We start from the raw sequence: 25,173 nt of genomic DNA, 5'->3' as shown, positions 1-25,173 counted from the left end.
AGCTTTCTTTAGTCCACCCAGCCTCAGACAAACATTCATGTACTACACCAACGAGATTCCGCCCCTCCTCCTTTGGTCAAGCTCATGTATATTCATGTGGCTTCTCGGTTTCAATTGGTAGATTAATAAGTTTAATGTTTTTGGCGTAGAACTTCTTAAGCAAGAAAATACTGAAAATTCTGGTAATACACTGCAGCTTGGTCAGCAATAACAAAAATGGAAGCCTTCCCATCCTGTGAGACAATGGTTTGCACTGTAGTGGTCAACTGTGTTAAGCACCACCTGTTGTGGCTCAGGAACCCCACAGTATCTGCTACAGAGGAAGATGGTGGGTTGCGAAGGTGTAAGATTCGCTGGCCTCTGTTTTCTGTGGGCCCTCTTCTTGGACAGCTGAGCTTTCTGTTTTTGCCCACCTCTTCCAATGCCCTTCCAGACAGTCAGCCTCCAGAGGCCACAACCTCAGCAACTGTCTCCCAGTTGTCAGTGTCAATGTCTGTCATCCTCATACATCTCGCTTGTAGATGTTCTTGTACTGGAGGCGTGGACGTCCAAGAGGTTGCGACCCAGTGACCAGTTCACCATACAGAAAGTCACCAAAAACCTTCAGTCAGCATCTACACAGCAAAAAGATCATTAGTGTGTTGGGTCAAGAGCTTTTGTCAGGACACCTTTGGTTAAACTGCAATATTATTTTCTCCGAAGCTGTGTGAATTCCACAATTTTCTATATTTTTAAGTTTTAAATTTTCTCCAGCTTGCTTTTGTTTTAATCAAGCTCTCACCGTTTATAAAGAGCTCCACAGGTCAATTATGGGAAAATATTATTCCAGAATTGTTTTTTTTTTTGCTGCTAGTTTACGATTTAATCTGGTTAAATTGCAAATTGTTGTGGAGTGTTAATGGTATGTTAATTATGTTGTTAAGTTACATCAGTGAAGGGCATTGTTTAATAAGTACTTAGAGCACTTATAAAGAGATACTGCTGGGAGACTGGGTTAGTAGGTAGGAAGTAGCAATGCTGCATTCTGTCAATCAATGAACTACCAAGAAAAATGTTTGCATCTAGTTTCATACTTCACCATCCGGTTTGGGACCCATTTATCATGGAGAAGTTTGAAAGTTGCATTTATTATTACCTTATGATAAATTTTTAAATGCCTGCCCAGGATGGAACTGGCAGCTTTTATGATCTTCAGTTAATACAGAAGGCCAGTTTGGTTAGTTGATAAGCTATCCCCAGGTCAGGTCTTTTTCCAGCTCCCATCAGTGAATTTGGTTTGCACAGAATATCTTGCAGCATCATTGCATGAATCTCTGATCTTAATTGGAGTTTATTCATTTCTTTTTAAGAGGAAAATATGTAATTTCATATGCTGCAGCAATTAAATTGCATAGTCGAGATTAAGCCTAGTGTGATGAATTGACATTTACAGATCGTTTTCCTTATTTTCAGCAGCACTATTTTGCATATAATCGTACAGATAATGTAAGACAGCAGAATGTGACATTACCCGCTGAACCCAGTATGTCGTCTTTGGAAATGGTACATGTGAATATAAAACTGCAACTAGCCTCATAAATTAATCCTCTCAACTATCCAGCCACTTCTTCAGAATAAAGTAACTTGCAATCTAATGCTTGGGCATGCTAGGTAGCAACATCATACTAAGAGTTCAATAAAAAATCCTTTTAGGTATAATTACTCTTTCAAAAGGCACAGTCTCGCTGTTATAAAAGATTGCTTTGCAAACTCTTTTTGTGTAATTCATGCCTCATCACACTGTCAATTTATGCCACAATGACTTACTCTATCCTGCGTCTGCAATCTTTCCACTGCACTTCTGTCTCTGACACAGTATGGGTTTGGATTGTGGGGAGGAGGAATAACTCTGGAATAACTGCTCCTGATGATCTGACGATCAAAGTCCCACACTGTGGAGCTACAATCACTGCAGAACCTAGTGTGGTAGTTGCTGTCTCTTGTTTAAGATATGTCATTCAAAGCGTGTAAGAATCAACCCTTTTATTTTCCCTTGCTCAATTTTTGAATTTCCATGCCATTTCATTCCTTTGATGGGATACATTTGGCTTAATCAGTGAAGATGAATGACTTAAGGATTTACCACAAAAAAAATCACAGTTTCGGTTTTTTTTTGTCTTCCTAAGTTTCCTCCTATCTTCCCCCAGCCCGAGAAAATTGTTGACTATTTGCTGAGTTGTGTTTCCGAAGTGGATTAGGATGAGTAAGGGTACAGAACAGCCATGATCCTATTAAATGGCGGACCTGGCTTGAGGGGCTGAATGATCTGCTCTTGTCCCAATGTGTCACTGTGCTTTTGCTCAGTAGGCCCTCTGTCCTGGAGTAGTTTTTGGACACTACCAGTGGACAAGAGGTACTTGAAACATTCACTGACCATAGGCAAGACCCATTTGTGTTCAATTTAAAGGGAGAAATGAACAGAATGTGATTGCCATAACTCCAGTTTGAAATGATGGAGCCTGTTGCATTAAAAATGAAATTTAAGTCACTCAGTCACTATATATCATTAGTTATTTTTGAAAACTGGGATATTAATATATTTGTTTGCCCAATCTTTCATTTAGGATATGGAAATGATGTCTCCTCCTGTCACACCCGAGCCGGGTAAACAAGTAAGTGTATGTTTTGCAATGAGGAATTGAGGCAATTTTTATTCTTGCATTGCTTTTGCATCTTCACTATTTTCTAAGAAAGGAAAGTATAAAGTAGTGGAAGGGTTGGCAGGCTGCTTTAGTTTGGCATTAATGGGCCGAATGGCCACATTCTGTGCTGTAATGACTCCATGATGCAAAGGATTCTTCCATAGCCGTAACCAACATTTATACCAGCAGATAGGGTGACTCGTCCCAAACAGGACAAGAGTGTATAGGCTCCCATGATCATTGTGAAGAAGTGGAGGATGCGTATTGACACCCACGTCCACCAGACACGGGTGTTGCGCAGGATGCCAGCCCAAAATTCAGAGCTTGAGCTCTGGTCTCCGCTTGCTGAGACTGGTGTAAGGTTCAAACCCTTTACTGTCTGACCCCGAGGTGGGAATGCCACCACTGAGGCAAAGGCTCTCCTTTGTAGGGTTAGGTGACTAGGGCATCATTTCCCCTCCATTACAGAGCACAATGAAATCACAACGTTGTGCTGCTAATGGGGGGGTCATTTATACACCATGTGTAAGGATAATCTATTTTCTTAACTTTTTATTTCTGCGCGATGGATGATCTTAACCAGAAGTGGAAAATTATTGGTTGGCCTGCTTTGTAGTCATGCGAATGCTTATTGTCATGGAAGCTACAATTATCACAATACGAACATATTTCAACTCTTCTGTGGTAGTGTTCTCGTCTTTGTGTCAGAAAGTCATGAGCTCAAGGACTTGAGCAGCAAGTAATCAGGAAAGGAAAAATAATTTTATCATTTATTGCGAGGGAAATTGAATACAAAAGTAGGGAGGTTATGCTTCAGTTATACAAGGCATTAGTGAGACCACATCTGGAGCACTGTGTACAGGAGGAGGCGTAGTGGTATTGTCACTGGACTGGTTATCCAGAGACCCAGGGTAATGCTCTGGAGACCTGGGATTGAATCCCACCTTGGCAGATGGTGGAACTTGAATTCATTAGACTTTTAATTCCAGATTATTTATTGATGACCTTGAAACCCATCTGGTTCACTGTTCTTTAGAATAGGAAACCTTGCCGTTCTCACCTGGTCTGGACTACATGTGACCCTAGTTCTGCAGTAATGTGTTTGACCCCTAAATACCCTCTGAAATGGCCTAGCAAGCCACTCTGTTGTATGAAACCGCTAAAAATTAATAAAAAGGAATGAAACCCCACAGATCTCATGGCATTGACCTAGGCACCAGAAACGACAACAACAAACTGAGCCCTGTTGAGCCCGCAGAGTCCTCCTTACTAATATCTGGGGACTTGTGACAAAATTGGGAGAGCTGTCTCTCAGATTAGTCGAGCAATAACCTGACATAGTCATCCTCACGGAATCATACCTTGCAGGTAATGTCCCAAACACCACCATCACCATCCCTGGGTATGTCCTGTCCCACTTGCAGGACAGACCCAACCGAGGTGGCAACACAGTGGTATACAGTCAGGAGGGAGTTGCCCTAGAGTCCTCAACATTGACTCCTGACCCCATGAAGTCTCATGGCAGCAAGTCAAACATTGCTCCTGCTGATTGCCACATACCGCACCCCCTCAGCTGATGAATCAATACTCCTCCATGTTGAACAGCACTTGGAGGAAGCACTGAGGGTGACAAGGGTGCAGAATGTACTTTGGGTGGGGGACTTCAATGTCCATCACCAAGACTGGCTCGGTAGCACCACCACAGACTGAGCTGGCTGAGTCCTAAAGGACATAACGGCTAGACTGGGTCTGTGACTGGTGGAGAGGGAACCAACAAGAGGGAAAAACATATTTGACCCCATCCTCACCAATCTGCCTGCTGCAGATGCATCTGTGACAGTATCAGTAGGAAGGACCACCGCACAGTCCTTGTAGAGATGATGTCCCATCTTCACATTGAGGATACCCTCCATCGTGTTGTGTGGCACTACCACTGTGCTAAATGGGATAGATTTCGAACAGAGCTAGCAACTCAAGCCTGGGCATCCATGAGATGTTGTGGGCCATCAGCAGCAGCAGAATTGTATACAACCACAATCTGTAACCTCATGGCTCGGCATATCCCCCACTTTACCATTACCACCAAGCCAGGGGATCAACCCTGGTTCAATGAAGAGTGCAGGAGGACAACACCAGGCATACCTAAAAATGAGGTGTCAACCTGGCGAAGCTACAACACAGGGTTACTTGCGTGCCACACAGTATATCCAGCAAGTGATAGACAGAGCTAAGCAATTCCACAACCAATGGATCAGATCTAAGTCCTGCAGTCCATCCAGTTGTGAATGGTGGTGGACAATTAAACAACCCTTTGGAGGAGGAGGCTCCACAAATATCCCCATCCTCAATGATGGAGGAGCCCAGCACATCAGTACAAAAGATAAGGCTGAAGCATTTGCTACAATCTTCAGGCACAAGTGCTGAGTGGATGATGCCTCTCAGCCTCCTCCAGAGGTCCACAGCATCATAGATGCCAGTCTTCAGCCAATTCATGATATCAATAAACTGCTGAAGGCACAGGATACTTCAAAGGCTGTAATAACATTACAGCATTAATTCTGAACACTTGTGCTCTGGGAGTAGTTGCTTCCCTAGCCAAGCTGTTCCAGTACAGCTTCAACACTGGCCCACAATGTGAAAAATTCCTCAGGTATGACCTGTCCACCAAAAACAGGACAAATCCAACCCAACCACTTACCACCCCATCAGTCTTATCTCGATCATCAGTAAAGTGATGGAAAGTGTTGTTGACAGTGGTATCAAGCGGCACTTAGTGAGCAGGTTATTGCTGACTGACTCTTAATTTGGGTTCTGCCAGGGCCACTTAGCACCTGATCTCACTAACGCCTTGCTCCAAACTTGGACAAAAGAGCTAAACTCCAGAGATGAGTGAGAGTGACTGCCTTTGACATCAAGGCAGCATTTGACCAAGTACGGCAGTTAACATTTTGCGGTTTAAATGTTGAAGTGAACTAATTCAGTCATATGCAATTATGTTTCAATAAACTAGTAATTTGGATAATTGCATATGACTGCACTTAACTAAATTCTTATCCTGTCTCTCTCACTCTCCTATCTAAATATGGTTATATATTTGTGTATTTTGCTGTCCCATTTTCTCTTGTTCACTCTATCTTTGCCATTCTCTGCTGTTTTCACTCTGCCTGCCTCTCTCTTTCTCTCTCTCTCTCTCTCTCTCCAGTGTTATGATACAGCAGGTGGCATTTGCCAGGCTGACTAAATCCACAAGGAAACCTGGCCACACTGTTAGTGATTTTGCTTTTCATATTTATTATGAGAAGGCTTGTGCACTGAAGTCAGAAGTAATGACACTACTACCACCTTTAGAGACCTTGAAGATTAAATTTAAACATTTATTAAAATAACAAAAACACACAAGATTATAGTTACACAATTATAACAGTTCCCAAAATTCCTACCTAACCTGACTCCCAATTACACACCCTCTTTAAGGCAACAGTCCAAATAGATTCCAAATGTGTAAAGTCAGCCAACAATTTTACTACAAGCATCCACTGGACAATGGACTTCCAAAAAAAGAGGCTTTTAACACAACTTTGGTTGCTGGAACAGCAAACTTCTACAGGGTGGCTGGAGGCTTTTTCCTTCCAAGTTAGTTTCACAGTGTCATCTTTCACATGGCCACATCTCACAAAGCCTTCCATCCTTCTTTAAATATATTTTATCCCTTTTTGATCTGTAAATCCCATTGTTTCAACTTGTCTTTAAAAGTTATTTTTTCCAGAATATAACAATCTTTCATGTTATCATTATGGCCAGCGCTTTTGGGGAAAAATCAACGTAATAACCTTGCCTTATTTATCTTGCCAGTTGTGAAATATCTTCCATGTCCCTTTTGAAAATCAAACACTTCTCCACTTATCTAAAAATGTAAATTCCATTCACATCTGCTGAGACCTCATCTCTATTTCAAGCACCTGTTTTCTTTGATAATTTAAACCTTGTAGTCTAATTGTCTCTAATTTAAATAAATTAGCTCCCCCCCTCCCCACACATACACACACAGCCAGCTTTAAAATATCCCACAATAATACTAGGAAAAATATGATCGTTTCTTGACACTAGTTCTCCTTCTGTTTTTACTCATGTCCCCCACTTTTCTGCTCCTTTTCTCTCCCTCTGATATTCTTGCTCTCTCTCTGACGTTCTGCCTCTCTCTCTCTCTTCCCCCTCCCTCTTTGACACTCCCTCCCTCCCTTCTCTCTCTGATGATCTGCCTCCCTCTCCCTCCCTCCCCTTTTTCTCTCTCTCTCTTTGACATTCTGCCTCTTTCTCTCCCTCCCTCTCTCTCCCTGAGGCCCTCTCCCTCCCCCCTCTCTATCTCTCTCTCTCTGAAGTTCTCTTTGTGTATTTTTATACTTGTTTATTAGTTTGGTAAAATCGTGACTCCTCTTGTATTTTGTTCCCCCAAACCCCACTTTAGGAGGACCTAGCAGCCTCTTTTGCTGACTTGTCCTTAGAGGTGGCACCAAAGCAGCCCTTACAAACAGAGGAAAGGCGGAGATGGGAAGAAGGAAATGTGGACTACCTGGGAAGGGACGCTTTTGCAAACATTCAGAAAAAGTTGGACCGGTTTCTGAAGTAGTGCGTCAGATGGTGATCATGCACTGTTGGGCCAAAATACTTTTTTGCTTATATATAATATGGATGGCAGTTCAATCCTGAGGCAAAGAAAAATATTGACTGTCCATTTAATATTGCCTTGTATATAGATTTTTGTTTTTGGATGAACGTGTGTATTTTTTTTTTACATTCATTAGTGCTATTAAAAAGCGTTTGCTGATTAGTTAAGTTGGTTGTATTTAAATGTACAGGCAATGACGTCACTGTTTTACCTTTTTATAGCTTGAAGCATTGAACTAGATTTTGAGGGGTTTTGGCAGCAAACTGTCAGCATTCACTATCACTATCCCTCTGAAACTGACTGTCACTTCAGGTTTTAACGCAAGTGCTGATTAACGCAGAAATCCTGAAGTTGCGGTCTGTCAGTCACTGCTGCACAGGGGAAAAGCAGAAACCTGTTATGGAAGTCCTCCGAGCATCCCTCAAGAGGTCAAACACGCTCGCTAACTCACAGCTTGTGACTGACCAAAATGGAGAAGGCTCATTCGGGAAGGTACTGAACACTTCAAGAGACTTTGTCGGGAACGTGCAGAGGTGAAGTCGAGGTGTCAGAGGGAGCGCACAAACCTCCAAACAACCCCGCTACATAACTCTCCAAGCGCCACCTACCCCACATGTGGCAGAGTCTGCAGATCACGTATTGCACTTGTTGGCTGTCTTAGAACCCATTGAACTGGAGTGGAAGCAAGTCATCCTCAATCCCAAGGGACTACCTAAGAAGGTGAAGACGGGTTGCACAGTGGACACCCCAACAAGAATTAGCAATCAGTGGATGTGGCCAAAAAAAATTCCCTTTTTTCCACTATCTCATCACCTTAGAAACCCCACTAAAAAGTTACGCCATGTTCAATCAGGTATAACTGGGATTTTAACAGCAATCTGAGTACTTACTATTGCTGAATAACTGAACTGACTGAAAAATAATTTTATGTTCTTGGAATGTCTCCATTATGATTAACACTAGATTTTTTTTAAACATTTAAAAAAAAAATCATGATACTCCAACTTCTATCTTCACCCCATGTTTATGTCGCAATTTTTATTTTTGCTCTTAAGAAATGGTTTGATTTTGGTGCGCTTCATTTCCTGGTTGGCTCTCTGTGAGAATTCTTTGGTGTGATGGGCTGCTTGGACAGCCTGATGACATCACTGCAACCCTCCGCATAGTGAGAGAAATGCAGATCTTGCCACAGAGATCTCTCAGTAAAACTTTCTTTGAGATCAGCAGCAAGCACCCAGGCTTTGCAGCTGACTGTGAAATCTAGCTCGGTATGTTTCTCCACAGACCACAAGAGTTCCTAAGTAATAAATAGTCTGTAGTTTTATGGTTAAATTCCTAAAATGTTTGATGTAAGCTCCATTTCAGTCAAGCCTGACTGTTGAATGTGCTAATGGCAACTTGGAAAATTTTGTGTATTTTCTGTTGCTCCTTTTACTTTGGATGTGCAAATTCAATGACTTTATAATATTTTGGGGATGGAAATCATTTAATTTTGTTTGTTCTAAGTTGCAGCACTTATTGAGGTCAGTGAATTTCAAACTATTTTGGTTGAATTTCAAATGGGTTAGCAGTCACACGACACCCTTATTTTAAATTATAGTAATACTCATAACATGCAAGTACTGAATGTAAAGACAGTTTTAATAATGGCCTTTGAGAGGTATTTACTTATAGGCATTGGTGAAATGGGTGTGCGTGCATCTCACCATAGAATCTGGCTTTGCTTCTGGGTTCCCTAAGTCAGTAGATGGCTAACTCTCTCTGCCCTGCACATTTGATGGCTCTCCCTGCTTGCAGCAGGTCTGCCTCCGATCAAGACTCATTTGCTTAAGTGCTTGGTAAATACTTTAACATTACATTTCAGACCCCGTGGAAAGTCTGCTTGCACCCGGGGTGGGGGGGGGGGGGGCCTGTTTGAGAATTGCCAATCTAGATGACATGGCACAAGTTGGTACAGTGGCCAATATTGCAGAGTTTTGTTTCTTTTTTTTTCTTCAGCAGTGTTGTTTATTGCAACACACTGCTGCACTGGTGGATGCTGCTGATCTCAAACCAGAGCAAAACTTGCACATTTTTTTTTGAATAATGCACTGACGAGCAGTGCAAACCCTCCTCTTTTCTGCTCGTATTGTGATGTTGGCTCTTTGTTGTACACAACTCCGATGCACCAATCACCTTGTGGCATCCTCGGCTGGGATGTGGATCGTTACTTTGCAGGAGATGTTTTACAAATGAGTGGAGTGGGAGGCTGCACAGTGAAAAGAAATCAAGAGATGCCTTAATAGCAGTTTCCTGAAGTTATGGCCACTAAACAAAATTTAAATTGGAAACGTCAATTCTATTTGAAGCTGTCCCCAGTTCCAGTGCTGTGTTTATCAAATGAATCAATCACAAGTGATCTCCCACTCGATTGCAAGACTTAAGTTACAGTTAAAGAGAGCGAGAAAAACCACCGCTTGACGTGCATCTAATATAAAAAAAAATACTTAACTAGTTGAAGAGGTTTTCTCTCAATGTGTTTCCTTTTAGAAAGAATGCAATTTAATCTCAGTTTTGGTTCCATGCTGGGCAAGGCACTTTATTGACATTTCCAAAAGAGTTGCTCATTCATGTACCAGCTCTTGTAAAAGCCCTGGCTCTGTACAGTGCCTAATGCCAAGTTACTGCAGTGGAAAATGCCTGTTTTAATCCTGTCACACCTTGGCATTGAATTTCTAGCTGCTATTTAAACAATCTGTCCTTAGTATGCAAATCCAACTTTGACCCAGGCCCTGTTAATTGGAAATCTTTTCTGTGAAGTAAGTCTGTGTTTTCAAATTGGGTCGTGGAGCTTTGGAAGTTTCAAATAAACTGTAGTTCCTCTCAATTATTGCTCCATTCACTCAGAAAGTCTTCAACACTCTGAAATCCAGAATTGTGCATTTTCGTGAAATCGTACAGATGAGAAGGAGGCTATTAAGCAGCCCCTGCCTTTTGCATATTTGTGATTTTTCGCAGTTTGGAGATTTCAATCCTAGTTGACAGGGGTTGTCCTTTGGTAGTTGACCAATTTCATTATTTAGGATTTGTTTATCAATCGATGTCGTTTGCAACAGGCAGTTATTTTTAATACTCCTCTTTAAACTTGGGTCTGATGACCATTGAAAGTACAATAGCCCACGTCAATGGGTACTTGCTGCGGTGCATCTGTTAATACACTGAGACTGGGTGCCCTCCAGTGCTCCTTGAACAGAACTAACTAACTGTTGGGGTGAAGTTGAATTCATAAATTAGGATTGCTGCCCCTCCCCCCAACTTCACGTGTATAAAATCGGTCATGATGGCCTCGGATCACTAACCTGATGTTGTCGCGCTGCGCTCTGATTGTACAGAAGCTGGGCGAGCGCTGAAATCGGCAGCCTGCCCACCATTTTAAAAAGAGGTTGAACGAACAAGATTTAACGCTTGTTAACAAGGCCAGTAGATCTGAATGTTGCATTGCCCCATGCTGTTTTTCAGGGGACGGACATGGAAAAAACGTTTGGAAGGGGTCACGCCAGCTATCTGGATGTGTTGCAAAGGCTCCTAAGGGGATCTCTGGCTGCATTCAGCAGAGCAGGAGACATTGTTGTTGGAGATGGGAAGAGTTTCATAGTGGTTTAACTTTGATTTGTCATGGGTTTCAGCCTGCATTAGGACATTTTCTCAGGGAAGGGGATGTACAAAAAGTACCAGCCTCAAGTTAGTGTGCTCCAGCATTGGACCTTCACATATTTATTCATTCTGCAGGAGGCTTCTGTTTCAGTTTTTAGCTGTGTCGGCATCACAGATCCTCCTCTGTTTCCAACACCATTCAAACCAGGCGTAACCTGCTGTGATGTGTTGCAGCAGCGGGCTGGTTGCTGGGGTGGGGGAATGATTTCAGAGCTATTCGCAGCTGAAGCCATGCTCGGTTGTGTTTAATACAGTGGCCAGAATATTCGTATGCCACATTACTCATTTTGTATAATCTGTAGGACGTCTTGATGGCAGTGTATCCGACACAAGGTTGTACCAGTGTTCATCTCCAAGTGTATTGATAATGCTAAAGTGAGACACAGCCCCCTGATCAAGCGAGTGTTTATGCAAGATGAGATGGAACAGATTGATAAATTAATAACCCTACTGTGTCCTACACTTCATCAGAGGTGTGCAAATTTATCTCATTTTTCGATTTGATCTGCTTGTGCTATTATATTGCCTCAATAGATGACCACACAATAAACTATATATATATATATATATATATATATAAAATAAAAACAAAAAACTGCGGATGCTGGAAATTCAAAACAAAAATAGAATTACCTGGAAAAGCTCAGCAGGTCTGGCAGCATCGGCGGAGAAGAACAAAGTTGATGTTTCGAGTCCTCATGACCCTTCAACAGAACTAAGTAAAAATGGGAGAGGGGTGAAATATAACAATACCCACTTGAAGCACACTGCATTGTAAACTCACCTAAGCAGAAACGGTTTGGCATTGCAATTAATGACATCACCACATTTAGCAAATCTCTCTGACCATGAACACTCTGAAGCGAGGAGTTTGTTCTTGTGTATGGCTTCAATTTTGTTGTGCCTTCGTCCCACATCAAATGGGAAGAGGTATTTGCTGAGTTCAAGCTCCCCTCCTCCCAGCTATCCTGCCATAAACCAGTGTCCACTGAAGATGCTGAATCCTTGAACCATGCCCAGCTGCCCCAGCACATGTACATTACGGGATTCTGAACGTCTTGGCTGATTTTTCACATGCACCGTGAACATCTGATAGCATTGTGAGTCCTCATGGTCATAACAAAATGCACATCTGTAAACCCAATAAAGAACTGGAATAGTCATTCTCAACAAATATGAATGTGTTAACAAAATGTACACCACGCTTAATGACAGGTTCAAATTCATATCCATTGGACCGGTCGCTTACCATAACTGGTCAGCTCTGCTCGAAAACAAGTTATGCAAGATGCTTGTTGGACTTGCGTAAGAGTAACAAGATGCCTGGTGGTATATATGATAGAATTTGTCCTCATGGCTCACTGTGTCCATGTATGTTTGGGCTGCCTAAGGCACACAAAAGTAATGTCCCTTTACTCTCTATCTTATCTATGATTGGTTGTGCTTAATATGAATTGGTCAAGTCGTTGGGTGATTTGCTACAACCAGCTCTGGGCAAGTTTTCTACAAACACGGTGAAGGACTCCACTTTTGCGAAGACCTTACTGGACTTGTGTATTGATAGCGATGCCATGTCCATTTGCTCATTTGTCTTTGCCAACCTATTCACCAACATACTGCTCAAGGAAGTACAGACATTTGCACCACGTTCTGTATCATGACAATCAAGATGCACCGCCAAAGTCTGTTGAACTTATGAACTCAGCAACTCATGCAGTTGAGTTTGGTTTTAATGACACCATGTTTGCTCAAATAGATGGTGCTGCTATGGGATCCCCTCTAGGCCCAGCTCTCTCAAACATATTTTTCAGTTTCTGTGAGAAAGGCATCTTCAATGGAATGGCCTTAAACCTCCTACCCCATGCATATTTCCAGTATGCAGATTATACATTTGCTATTTTTGAATCTGCAACTGCATGTAAGAACTTCCTTACACACCTTAATGGGCTCTATTCTGTGTTCAAATTCATCGAAATGGAGCAGTCAAATGAGCTATCTTTCCATGACGTGCTGGCTGACAAATTTGGCAGTAAGTTCTCTAATACTGTCTACAGCAAGCCTACCTTCACTGGTCAATATATGCATTGGGAATCCTACAGTTCCACACATTATAAGATTGGCTTATAAATAGGGCCCGAGCCATTTGCTCACCATAAAGATTTGATGCTGAAATGAGCTACATCAAAGCCATCCAGTGAGATAATGGCTACCCTGATCCGATCATTGTTAGCTGCTCGCTGTATATTGCGTAAACCCATGAATAGGCCTAAGGCTGCTACCTTTGGTCCTGACAAGTGTCCAGTCGACCTCAGATTTGTCTCAGAAATTTGAGCAGCAGATGAAGGTAGCTGTTTCACGCTGTTTCTATTCAGTAACCACACAAATGGTATTCTCCACTAACGATGCTACCATCAGCCCAAAAAGACTTTCTGCCTGTCACACAAATGAGTAACATGGTGTATAAATTTCAGTGCTGGCATGATTCCAAGTATGTAGGCCATACGTCCCAATGACTGGCGGGCCGTATCAAACAGCATGTACTTTCAGCTGTTCACAACAGGGGAAGTACTGACCATACCCAACCAGCCCATGTTTGCAAAACTCAAAAACAAAGTGTCCAACATTAGATGTGATTCCGTGATTAGACAACACTTGCTAAACAGTCCTGATTGTGCTAAGAATTATACTGAAAGCCAGTTTAAGATTATAAGTCAGGCTCGCAGTGTGTCTCACTTACACATGCTAGAAGCTTCATATATTCACACACACGGCCCTGTCCTTAGCAGGCAGAAGGAACATGTCCATGCGTTGTGCCTTTATCGAGTATTACTGAGCAGGTTATTGCTGTGTGAGTGCCACTTTATAGCACTGTCAACGACACCTTCCGTCACTCTGCTGATGATCGAGGGTAGACTGGTGGGGCGGTAATTGTCTGTACTGGATTTGTCCTGCTTTTGTGGACAAGGCACACCTGGGCAATTTTCCACATTTCCGGATAGATGCTAATATTTATTCCTTGACCAATGTCATTATCATGGATCATCCTTCTTGTGGGATCCAAATTGGCTGCCACAAGTGGAAAATCCACCTGTTTTGCTTTTGACCTCAGAGACTGAAGACAAACTGTCTGAAATCATCTCACTCCCAGTAATTATAAACCACAATTGATCAGAACTAGATTTGTAAGATTTTGGGTTCAGGAGCCACAGTCAAGATGGCCAGTCAAAAAATCAGTGATTTTTCAGGTGATTCTTGGGATGAAGGGGTTGACTTATCAAGAACAGCTAAACAGCTTAGGCCTTTATTCACTGGAGTTTAGAAGAATGATGGGTGATTATATTGAAACATACAATATACTGAGGGGGCTTAACAGGGTAGATGTTGAGAAGATGTTTCCACTAGTGGGGGAATCTCGAACTAGGGGATATAGTTACAGAATAAGGGGACACGCATTTCAAACTGAAATGTAAAGGAATTTCTTCTCCCAGAGAGTAGTGAATGTCTGGAATTTTCTACCCCAGAGACTTGTGGAGGCTAGATCACTGAGAGTATTTAAAGAGGAGGTAGATAGATTTTTTGAAATGTCGGGGAGTTGAGGGCTATGGAGAGCTGGCACGAAAGAGGAGTTGAGGCCTGGGACAGATCAGCCATGATCTTATTGAATGGCAGGGCAGCCTTGAGGAGCCGAATGGCCTACCCCTGCTCCTATTTCTCATGTTCTTATTAGCTAAATAGTTCAGAAAAATATATGACACGTGACAGCAGAGAATGGTTCACGAATCCCAGAGGACAAACAGATGGTTGGCATAAAGTGAGTTGATCTCAGTAGCTTGTGATGACAGCATTCTGCTCCCTAGATGAAGTGTTAGGGAACCCTTCCCCCATTTTCCTTGCTCTTTCCTGTTTCGTCTTCCATCTGAACATGGCGGCTGCCTGACGAGGACAGGCACCTGACGGGGGACTGCCCTCTGTCTCTGAGCACTGGTTAATATACTTTGTTTCTAGGGGGCTGATCCAATCCCAATGTCAATCACCTGTCAAACCCTTCTGACTAATGAATACAGGACAGGTACGCAAGATGTCAGGGTGGTCACCTCCTCCCGCCCATTGCTTTGGCTTGAGGTCACATTTATTTACCTCATGCTGGAGGTAATTTGCTAGCTATAGAAGTCCACAGTCCTGCTATCAATTCAGGAATGTTTGTAGAGTCCTGTGACCTCAATGCGGGGAGCGCAATCTTTGTGACCTTTATGTCTACATTGTCTTGGTCCCTGACTGCTTAGAATTGTTTGTTTTTTCAGAGAGAGAGAGAGAGAATTAATGTGGTGCCAGCTAATTACATTAGAGTTAAACAATTCTAAAAAATACAATTTCTTAAAGGTCCCTATTTCTTACAAGCTGATCTCCTACAGAGGCCATCCAATCCCAAATGCTTTACAAGAAGTGTGGAAACTCTCTCTGCCTATTGAGTAATTATTTAAAAAAAACTAGGAGATACAACACAAAAGAAATCCCACCTCCTTGTTTTTAGTAAGCTTGCCTGTGGAAAAAGTGCATTCCAACTCCCAACCTTCACTCAAGTCACAAAATAATCAAAACTTGCATTTATGTAGCACCTTTCACAATCTAAGGACATCCCAAAGTGTTTTGCGGTCGATAAAGTACTTTTCAAATGTAGTCACTGTTGCTGGACAATCTATATGGACAATCTAACGTATATTTCACAGAAGTCAGTAGCTGCTGCCAAGCCTCTTTCAATCAAAGGTAAGTTTTAGAATCAATCATTCCAAGTTAAATATAAATGTATTAAAAAAACAGACTAAAATAACATACTGATCATTAGATTAGCGCCTTTACATTATCAGGACTTAAAGTTTAACAGTCATCAGCATTTGTTCAGTGTGCAGCTGAGTTATGGCATTGGACTATTCTTAAATCTTGAGGTTTTACATCTTAATTAGTTCTTTTGAGTTCCATAGCTGGCAGCCATTTGCGGGTAACAAGTATTTTCTTTAGCGATCCCCTGCAAGGACAGTTTAATTCTTTAACAGGCGGCATATGGGGAGGCAGGAAAGGAATCCTTTCATGTTGTCTCTGGCACCCCGCCCATCGCCTCACGTATGATCCCAGACAAATTATCAGCAAGCTACTAAACAAGCGTGGAGGAGCAAAATCGGTCTAGCCTCAGCTCTACGCTGGTCACTGCATTTATTAACCATGTAAAAAAAGCTTTACAACACGTAGGTGAATATTAGCATTTGCAAATTGGAACTGGGAGGGCTATGCTGCAGTGCGTAGCATTCCTGTCTCTGAGCCAGAAGCTGTGAGTTCAAGTCTCACTTATTGGCCATGGAAGGTGTGTCCATAATGCGGCCAGATAGGTTGGGTACCAATTTGTAAATCCTTCCAACACACGCCTTTGGCAAGCGGTAAGAGTGGGAGAGATTCCTGGTCATGATGCATTAGATGATGTGTGCCAGGCAGATCAAAACCACAAGGGAAACTTGATCGCGCTATCACAACTGTTTTGCAATTTGTATTTATTTCAAGATGTGTGCATTGAATTCAGAAGTAATAAGTACACCAAAACTTTGAGATTTTTAAACAACGAAATTAAAATATTTATTTTTAAAAAAGATTTCAAGCACATACTTAGGACTACAAATTACTACTGTAATAATACCTAAAATTCCTAATTAACCTGACTCCTAGGTATACCCCTATAAAGCAATGGTCCAAACATAGGTTTGAGATTTTAAACAGATCCAGTAAACTAACACAATACCCCGGACAGTGGAATCCCAAATGACTTCCCCAGCTTCAGTTCCGGTAGACAGTAGACTTCTGCACAAATATTGGAGGCTTCATTATGGCCATTTCACACACTTCTGTTAGATCTCACAATGCCTTCTCCTGACGAATAGTCTCATTGTCCTTTATCTATATTTCTCTCTTCTAATATGTAAATTTTATTGTTTTATATGTCTTTGAAACTGTATTTTCCTCACAATATAAAAACTTTCATGTTGCTACTATTTATTGTCAGTAACCTTTGTGAAAAATAAACACTTTCCTTAACCTTGCTTATATGGCTATTTGTAAACAGACTGAGGTCCCTTTGAAATCCAAACCTCTCTTCATTTGTCTAGAAATGCAAATTCCCTTCACTCCTTACATGCTAAGCCAATATCCACGTGTACCCATTAGCATACCAAGCACCTAGCTTCTTTTGATGAGTCAAAGCTTGCAGTATACTTGACTCCAAATGTACCCTCATAAACCCACTTTACAATAAGCCAGGAAAATACTATGAACATTATTTATTATATCTTCATACCACAAGTGATGGAAAGAAATTGCAGCCTCTACCATCACTATTCATAGTTCCAGGCTACAAATGCATGTAGGAGTGTATGTTGCCACAGTAACTCAGCTTCCTTGGGGAGGCTGATTGGCTCAGTTGGCTGGATGGCTAGCATACACCAAATTGGTACCAACAGTTCAGGGTTCAATGCCTTTTCTGGCTGAGCTGGATTCAGGGCCTGCTTCCTTGGCCTGCCTCCTTGCCCTGCCCACAGTGGAGATCATGGTGCTGTGGGTTGGATCTCCCTTTGGGCAGACAACTGAAGAAGAAATTGGAATTACACAGATCACAAAAGTTTATCCTATCTTTCAGTGCAATCTGTGTCCTGGGGAGGTCAAACTCTCAGTGCATCTTCTACCGCTTTTGAGGAGGTAACCAGGAGTGTTGATGAGGGTAATGCATTTGAGGTGGTTGACATGGACTTTAGCAAGACTTTTGATAAGGTCCCTCATGGCAGACTGTTCAAGAAATTAAGAGCCCATGAGATCCAAGGCAAAGTGGCATGTTGGATCCAAAATTGGCTGAGAGGCAGGAAGCAGAGGCAATGGTAAAAAGATGTATCTGTGACTGGAAGTCTGTTTCCAGTGGGGTTCTGCAGGGCTCGGTGCTGGGGCCCTTGCTGTTTGTGGTGTACATAAATGATTTGGACTTAAACGTAGGGGGTGTGATCAAAAAGTTCGCAGACAATACGAAAATCGGTAGGGTGATAAATAGTGAGGAGGATAGCCATAAACTGCAGGAGAATGGACTGGTCAGGTAGGTATACCAGTGGCAAATGGAATTCAACCCAGAAAAGTGTGGGGTTTTTCACTTGGGGAGGGCTAACAAGGCAAGGGATTACACTATGAATGGTAGGACACTGGAAAATACTGAAGATCGGAGGGACCTTGGTTTGCATATCCACATATCCCAGAAGGTAGCAGGGTAGGTAGATAAGGTGGTTAAGAAGGCATATGGGACACTTGCCTTTATTAGCCGAGGCATAGAATACAAGAGCAAGGAAGTTATGTTGGAGCTGTATAAAATGATGGTTAGTCCACAGCTGGAGTACTGCATGCAGTTCTGGTCACCACATTATAGGAAGGATGTGACTGCATTGGAGGGGATGCAGAGGAGATTTACCAGGATGTTGCCTGCTTTGGAGAGTCTGAGCTATGAGGTAAGATTGGATAGTCTGGGGTTGTTTTCCTTGAAGCAGCAAAGGTTGAGAGGGGGCCCAATAGAGGTGTATAAGATTATGAGGGGCATAGGTAAGGTGGATAGGAAGGCACTTTTTTCATTAGTAGAGGGGTCAATAACCAGGAGCATAGATTTAAGGTGAGAGGTAGAAGATTAAGAGGGGAGTTGAGGAGAAATTTTTTCACGCAGAGGTCGGTGGAGTCTGGAACATTTACAGCACTGAAGGAGGCCATTCAGCCCATCATGTCCATGCTAGTCAACAAAGATCTGGCAACACTAATCCCATTTTCCAGCACTTGGCCCATAGCCCTAGAGGCTATGGCATCGCAAGTGAATATCTAAATACTTCTTAAACGTTACGAGAGTTTTTGACCCAACCACCCTTTCAGGCTTTCCCACTCAAGTTCTGTCGAAGGGTCATGAGGACTCGAAATGTCAACTCTTTTCTCCTCCGCCGATGCTGCCAGACCTGCTGAGGTTTTCCAGGTAATTCTGTTTTTGTTTTGGATTTCCAGCATCCGCAGTTTTTTTGTTTGTGACATATTGACATTTTTGACTGAACTGTTCACTTTCAACTGTAACCATGAAGTTTGGTAGAACCAGAGCCAAACGTGCCTTAACCTTCTCTTCATTGAAACTTCGGCAGGTGCAAACATTGTAGTGGAGTGTGGGATTGTTCAATGCTTCATGGTGCATGGTGCTTAAGCTGCTAGTAATCCAGAGCCCCAAACAAATGCGCTAGGGACCTAGGCTCAAATCCCACCATGGCAGCTGATGGAATTTAAATTCAATTAATAAATCTAGAATTATAACTCTAGTCTCAGTAATGGTGACCATGACAACCATCATTATTTGTCATTAAAAACCCATCTGGTTCACTAATGTCCTTTTAGGGCAAATCTGCCATACTCACCTGGTCTGGCCCACATGTGACTCCAGACCCACAGCAGTATGGTTGTCTCTTAACTGCGCTCAGCAATTATGGATGGGCAACAAATGCTGGCCTAGCAAGTGGCGCTCACATCCCATGAAAAAAATAAAGTAAAAACAGAAAATTAGCTAGCTACTATTTCATCCTGAGTTTTGATCGCTCACTTCTTTAACTTCTTTTAGCTGTTGCATTTTTTTTCTCTTTCTTGGGCTGACCAACATTTGTTGCCCATTCAACTGAGTTACTTGTTAGGCCATTGTGGGGGTGATGGTGTAGTGGTATAGTTGCTGAACTGATAATCCAAAGACCCAGGGTAAATGCTCCAGGGACCTGGGTTTGAATCTCACCATAGCAAATGGTAGTGGAATTTGAATTCAATAAAAATCAGGAATTAAAAGTCTAATAAGCCCATAAATCAATTGTTGTGAAAAAAACCCATCTGGTTCATGAATGTCCTGCAAAGTCCTCCTTACTAACACCTAGGGGCAAGAGCCAAAATTGGGAGAGCTGTCTCACAGGCTAGTCAAACAACAGCCTGACATAGCCATCCTTACAGAATCATACAGATAATGTCCCAGACATCACCATCACTGGGAAGTCCTGTCCCACCAACAGGGCAGAGGTGGCAGCACAGTGGTATTCAGTTGGGAGGGAGTTGTCCTGGGAGTCCTCAACATTGACTCTGGACCCCATGAAGTCTCATGGCATCAGCCCAAACATGGGCAAGGAAACCTCCTGCTGATTACCACGTCCCGCCCTCCCTCAGCTGATGAATCAGTGCTCCTCCATATTGAACATCACTTGGAGGAGGCACTGAGGATGGCAAGGGTGCAGAATGTACTCTGGATGGGGAAACTTCAATATCCATCACCAAGAGTGGCTTGGTAGCACCACTACTGGCTAAGTCCTAAATGATAAGTGACATAGCTGCGAGACTGGGTCTGCAGCAGGTGGTGAGGGAAAAACATACTTGACCTCATCTTCACCAACCTGCCTGCTGCAGATGCATCTGTCCATGACAGTATCGGCAGGAGTGACCACCACACAGCCATTGTGGAGACAAAGTCCCACCTTCACATTGAGGAAACCCTCCATCATGTTGTATGACACTACACTGTGCTAAATGGAATACATTTAGAACAGATCAAGCAACTCAAAACTGGGCCTCCATGAGGTGCTGTGGTGCAGCAGCAGAATGGTATTCAAACACAATCTGTAACCACATGGCCCGGCATATCCCTCGCTCTACCATTACCATCAAGCCAGGGAATCAACCCTGGTTCAACGAAGAGTGCAGGAGCAGTGCCATGGCCAGGCATATCAAAAAATGAGATGCCAACCTGGTGAAGCTATAAAACAGGACTACTTGCATGCCAAGCAGCAAATGATAGACAGAACTAAGCGATTCCACAACTATTGGATCAGATCTAAGGTCTGCACTCGTGAATGGTGGCAGACAACTCACTGGAGGAGGTAACTCCACAAAGATCCCCATCTCCAATGATGGAGGAGCCCAGCACAGCAGTGCAAAAGATAAGGCTGAAGCATTCGCAACAATTTTCAGCCAGAAGTGCCAAGTGGATGATCTATCTCGGCCTCCTCCGGAGGTCCCCAGCATCACAGATGCCAGTCTTCAGCCAATTCGATTCACTCCATGTGATATCAAAAAAAGGCTGCAGGCACTGGATACTGCAAAGACTATGGACCCTGACAACATTCCGGCAATTGTACTGAAGACTTGTGCTCCAGAACTTGCCGTGCCCCTAGCCAAGCTGTTCCAGTACAGCTACAACAGTGGCTTCTACCCGGATATGTCCTGAACACAAAAAGCAGGGCAAATCCAACCCGGCCAATTACCGCCCCATCAGTAAAGTAATGTAATGTCATCAACAGTGCTATCTAGTGGCACTTGTTTAGCAATAACCTGCTCACTGATGTCCACTTTGGGTTCCACCAGGGCCATTCAGCTCCGGACATTGTTACAGCCTTGGTTCAAAGATGGACAAAAGAGCTGAACTCCCGAGGTGAGGTGAGAGTGACTGCCCTTGACATCAAGGCAGCATTTGACCGAGTGTGGCATCAAGAAGCCCTGGCAAAACTGGAATCAATGGGAATCAGGGGGAAAACTCTCCACTGGTTGGAGTCATAACTAGCACAAAGGAAGATGGTTGTGGTTGTTGGAGGTCAGTCATCTCAGCTTCAGGACATCACTGCAGAAGTTCCTCAGGGCAGTGTCCTAGGCCCAACCATCTTCAGCTGCTTCATCAATGACCTTACTTACATCATAAGATCGGAAGTGGGGATGTTCACTGATGATTGCACAATATTCAACACAATCCACGACTCCTCAGGTACTGAAGTAGTCCAAGTCCAAATGAAGCAAGACCTTGACAATATCCAGGCTTGGGCTGACAAGTGGCAAGAAACATTCATGCCACACAAGTGTCAGGCAATGACCATCTCCAACAAGAGAAAATCTAACCATCACCCCTTTATGTTCAATGGCATTACCATCATTGAATCCCCCACTATCAACATCCTAGAGGTTACCATTGACCAGAAACTGAATTGGACTAGTCATATAAATACTGTGGCTACAAAAGCAGGTCAGAGGATAGGAATCGTGTGATGAGTAACTTGCCTCCTGACTCCCCAAAGCCTGTCTACCATCCACAAGGCACAAGTCAGGAATGTGATGGAATGCTCCATGCTTGCCTGGATGATTGCAGCTCCTACAACACTGAAGAAGCTGGACACTGTCTAGGGCAAAGCAGTCCGCTTGATTGGCACCACATCTGCAAGCATCCACTCCTTCCACCACCGACGCACAGTAGCAGCATTGTGTACCATCTACAAGCTGCACTGCAGGAATTCACCAAGGCTCCTTAGACAGCACCTTCCAAACCCACAACCACTACCATCTAGAAGGACAAGGGCAGCAGACAGATGGGAACATCACCACCTGGAAGTTCCCCTCTAAGTCACTCACCATCCTGACTTGGAAATATATCGCCGCTCCTTCACTGTCGCTGGGTCAAAATCCTGGAATTCCCTTCCTAACAGCACTGTGGGTGCACCTACACCACATGGACTGCAGCGCTTCAAGAGGGCAGCTCACCATTAACTTCTCAAGGGCAACTAGGGATGGGCAATAAATGCTGGTCCAGCCAGCGAAGCCCACATCCCATGAATGAATTAAAAAAAAAAGAAGACAGTTAAGAGTCAACCACATTGCTGTGGGTTTGGAGTCCTCAAGGACATTAATGAACCAAAACAAAAACAGAAATACCTGGAAAAACTCAGCAGGTCTGGCAGCATCGGCGGAGAAGAACAAAGTTGACTTTTAAACCAGCTTATATTTCACCCCTCTCCTATTTTTACTTAGTTCTGTTGAAGTGTCATGAGGACTCAAAACGTCAACTTTGTTCTTCTCCGCCGATGCTGCCAGACCTGCTGAGTTTTTCCAGGTATTTCTGTTTTTGTTTTGGATTTCCAGCATCCGCAGTTTTTTGTTTTTATCACATGAATGAACCAGATGGGTTTTCACAACAATCAATGATAATGTCATGGTCACCAATACTGAGACCAGCTTTATACTTCCAGATTTATTAATTGAGTTTAAATTCCACTAGTTGTCACATGTGATTTGAACCCATGTCACTAGAACAGTAACCTGGGCCTTAGGAATTACTAGTTTAACAATATTATCACTTTGCCACCATCTCCCCTTATTTGATTCTGGATGGTAAGGTAAAGTGAAGGAATGTTGGATATTGTTTTGCTTCATGAAATTTTGCAACAGAGCAGAACGAAAGGCCCATTATCTGAGACAAGCTCGTCAGGTGTCCCATGACAAGCGACAATGGACTGTAACTCATCTGTTGTTCATTCAGCAGGCCTGAGCTTCCATAAGATGTACTGTTGCCCCAATTTTTTTTGTTCCGTAATAATCTTGTTCAGAATTTATAAAAATGTAAACTTGCCACAAAAGCCTCCTTTTAAAAGAAGTAAAAATGCACTTCCCACATTCACATTGTTAATGCTTTTAGAATTGTTAACAGAATTTAAATATTAATTTACTTCACAGTAAATTCAAACATCATATCATAACAGGGATTTGGCAGAGGATGACGACTAACTGTTAGATAAATTGCACAGTTAGGATCTAAAAATAAAAGTTGGTTGATTAGCATAGTTAATTAAAAAACATTACATTATAATATTAACGTTCTGGTACAGTCTATAATGGAGTCTAAGTGGGTAGGTACCCAGTTACTAACTATTCTTTCCAGCTGCTTCTCTGAGCACCACATAGGAGGCAATAGCCTGGCTGGGGCATTACAGATAGGAAGCACCAGCCTGTCTTGGGCATTGCCCACCTGAGTTACAGTAGGAGGCACCAATCTGTCTAGGGCATTGCCCACCTGAGTTACAGGTAGGAGGCGCCAGCTTGTCTGGGCATTAATCTACCTGAGTTACAGGTAGGAGACGCCAGCCTGTCTAGGGCATTAGTCTACCTGAGTTACAGGTAGGAGATGCCAGCCTGTCTAGGGCATTAGCCTAGCTGAGTTACAGAGAGGAGGCGCCAGCCTGTCTGGGCATTAATTTACCTGAGTTACAGGTAGGAGACGCCAGCCTGTCTAGGGCATTAGCCTAGCTGAGTTACAGATAGGAGGCGCCAGCCTGTCTGGGCATTAATCTACCTGAGTTACAGGTAGGAGGCGCCAGCCTGTCCAGGGCATTAGTCTACCTGAGTTACAGGTAGGAAACGCCAGCCTGTCTAGGGCATTAGTCTACCTGAGTTACAGGTAGGAGGTGCCAGCCTGTCCAGGGCATTAGTCTACCTGAGTTACAGGTAGGAGGCGCCAGCTTGTCTGGGGTATTAGTCTACCTGAGTTACAGGTAGGAGGCGCCAGCCTGTCTGGGGTATTAGTCTACCTGAGTTACAGATAGGAGGCGCCAGCCTGTCTGGGCATTAATCTACCTGAGTTACAGGTAGGAGGCGCCAGCCTGTCCAGGGCATTAGTCTACCTGAGTTACAGGTAGGAAACGCCAGCCTGTCTAGGGCATTAGTCTACCTGAGTTACAGGTAGGAGGTGCCAGCCTGTCCAGGGCATTAGTCTACCTGAGTTACAGGTAGGAGGCGCCAGCTTGTCTGGGGTATTAGTCTACCTGAGTTACAGGTAGGAGGCGCCAGCCTGTCTGGGGTATTAGTCTACCTGAGTTACAGGTAGGAGGCGCCAGCTTGTCTGGGGTATTAGTCTACCTGAGTTACAGGTAGGAGGCGCCAGCCTGTCTGGGGTATTAGTCTACCTGAGTTACAGATAGGAGGCGCCAGCCTGTCTGGGGTATTAGTCTACCTGAGTTACAGGTAGGAGACGCCAGGCTGTCTAGGGCATTAGCCCAGCTGAGTTACGACAGAAGGCAGATAGAAGTTAGCTCACACGTTTTAATCCTCCTGTTCCACAGTCTGTCCAAACTCTGGCTAATTGTTGCCGCCTCCGTCCTCGATTCTGTGTGTTTTGAAACAGCCCGAGCGCTGTCAAGAGCTTTATTCGTTCCTTGCTCTCCTCCCCTTGGCATTTTTTTTTTCGTTCGTCGTCGGTGCCAAAGTGGTTTCCGGATTCCGGATCCCGGATACGTTAAATGCTCCTCCGAG

The 25,173-nt window shown here is 43.3% G+C and overlaps 2 protein-coding genes and 1 long non-coding RNA gene across 9 annotated transcripts in view; 2 read left to right on the top strand and 1 right to left on the bottom strand.

Moving 5' to 3' along the window:
• gyg2 (glycogenin 2) overlaps positions 1-7,509 on the top strand; it is a 123,182-nt gene extending 115,673 nt beyond the window's left edge. For 2 of the 4 annotated variants that reach the window (XM_041199356.1, XM_041199353.1), the window contains 3 exons: positions 1,453-1,542; positions 2,604-2,651; positions 7,147-7,509. In XM_041199356.1, the coding sequence (XP_041055290.1) occupies positions 1,453-1,542; positions 2,604-2,651; positions 7,147-7,308 (300 nt within the window). In that variant the 3' untranslated portion in view covers positions 7,309-7,509. The remainder of the gene's footprint in view (positions 1-1,452; positions 1,543-2,603; positions 2,652-7,146) is intronic. The other 2 variants (XM_041199355.1, XM_041199354.1) reach the window with 1 other exon arrangement.
• Positions 184-25,089, bottom strand: LOC121284148. The gene is made up of 3 exons (XR_005944442.1): positions 24,961-25,089; positions 11,674-11,755; positions 184-614 (listed from the first exon to the last, which is right to left on the bottom strand). It is a non-coding gene; the product is annotated as an uncharacterized LOC121284148 (long non-coding RNA).
• Positions 25,028-25,173, top strand: part of LOC121284146 (arylsulfatase D-like) — a 47,122-nt gene continuing 46,976 nt past the window's right edge. For 2 of the 4 annotated variants that reach the window (XM_041199350.1, XM_041199343.1), the window contains exon 1: positions 25,036-25,173. The gene's annotated coding sequence lies outside the window, so the exon portion shown is untranslated. The other 2 variants (XM_041199340.1, XM_041199339.1) reach the window with 2 other exon arrangements.

Source organism: Carcharodon carcharias, chromosome 11 (genome assembly GCF_017639515.1).
Source record: "Carcharodon carcharias isolate sCarCar2 chromosome 11, sCarCar2.pri, whole genome shotgun sequence".
Classification (NCBI taxonomy): Eukaryota; Metazoa; Chordata; class Chondrichthyes; order Lamniformes; family Lamnidae; genus Carcharodon; species Carcharodon carcharias.
The sequence above is the reverse complement of the archived record's forward strand: the minus strand, read 5'-3'. Positions and strand labels throughout refer to the sequence as shown.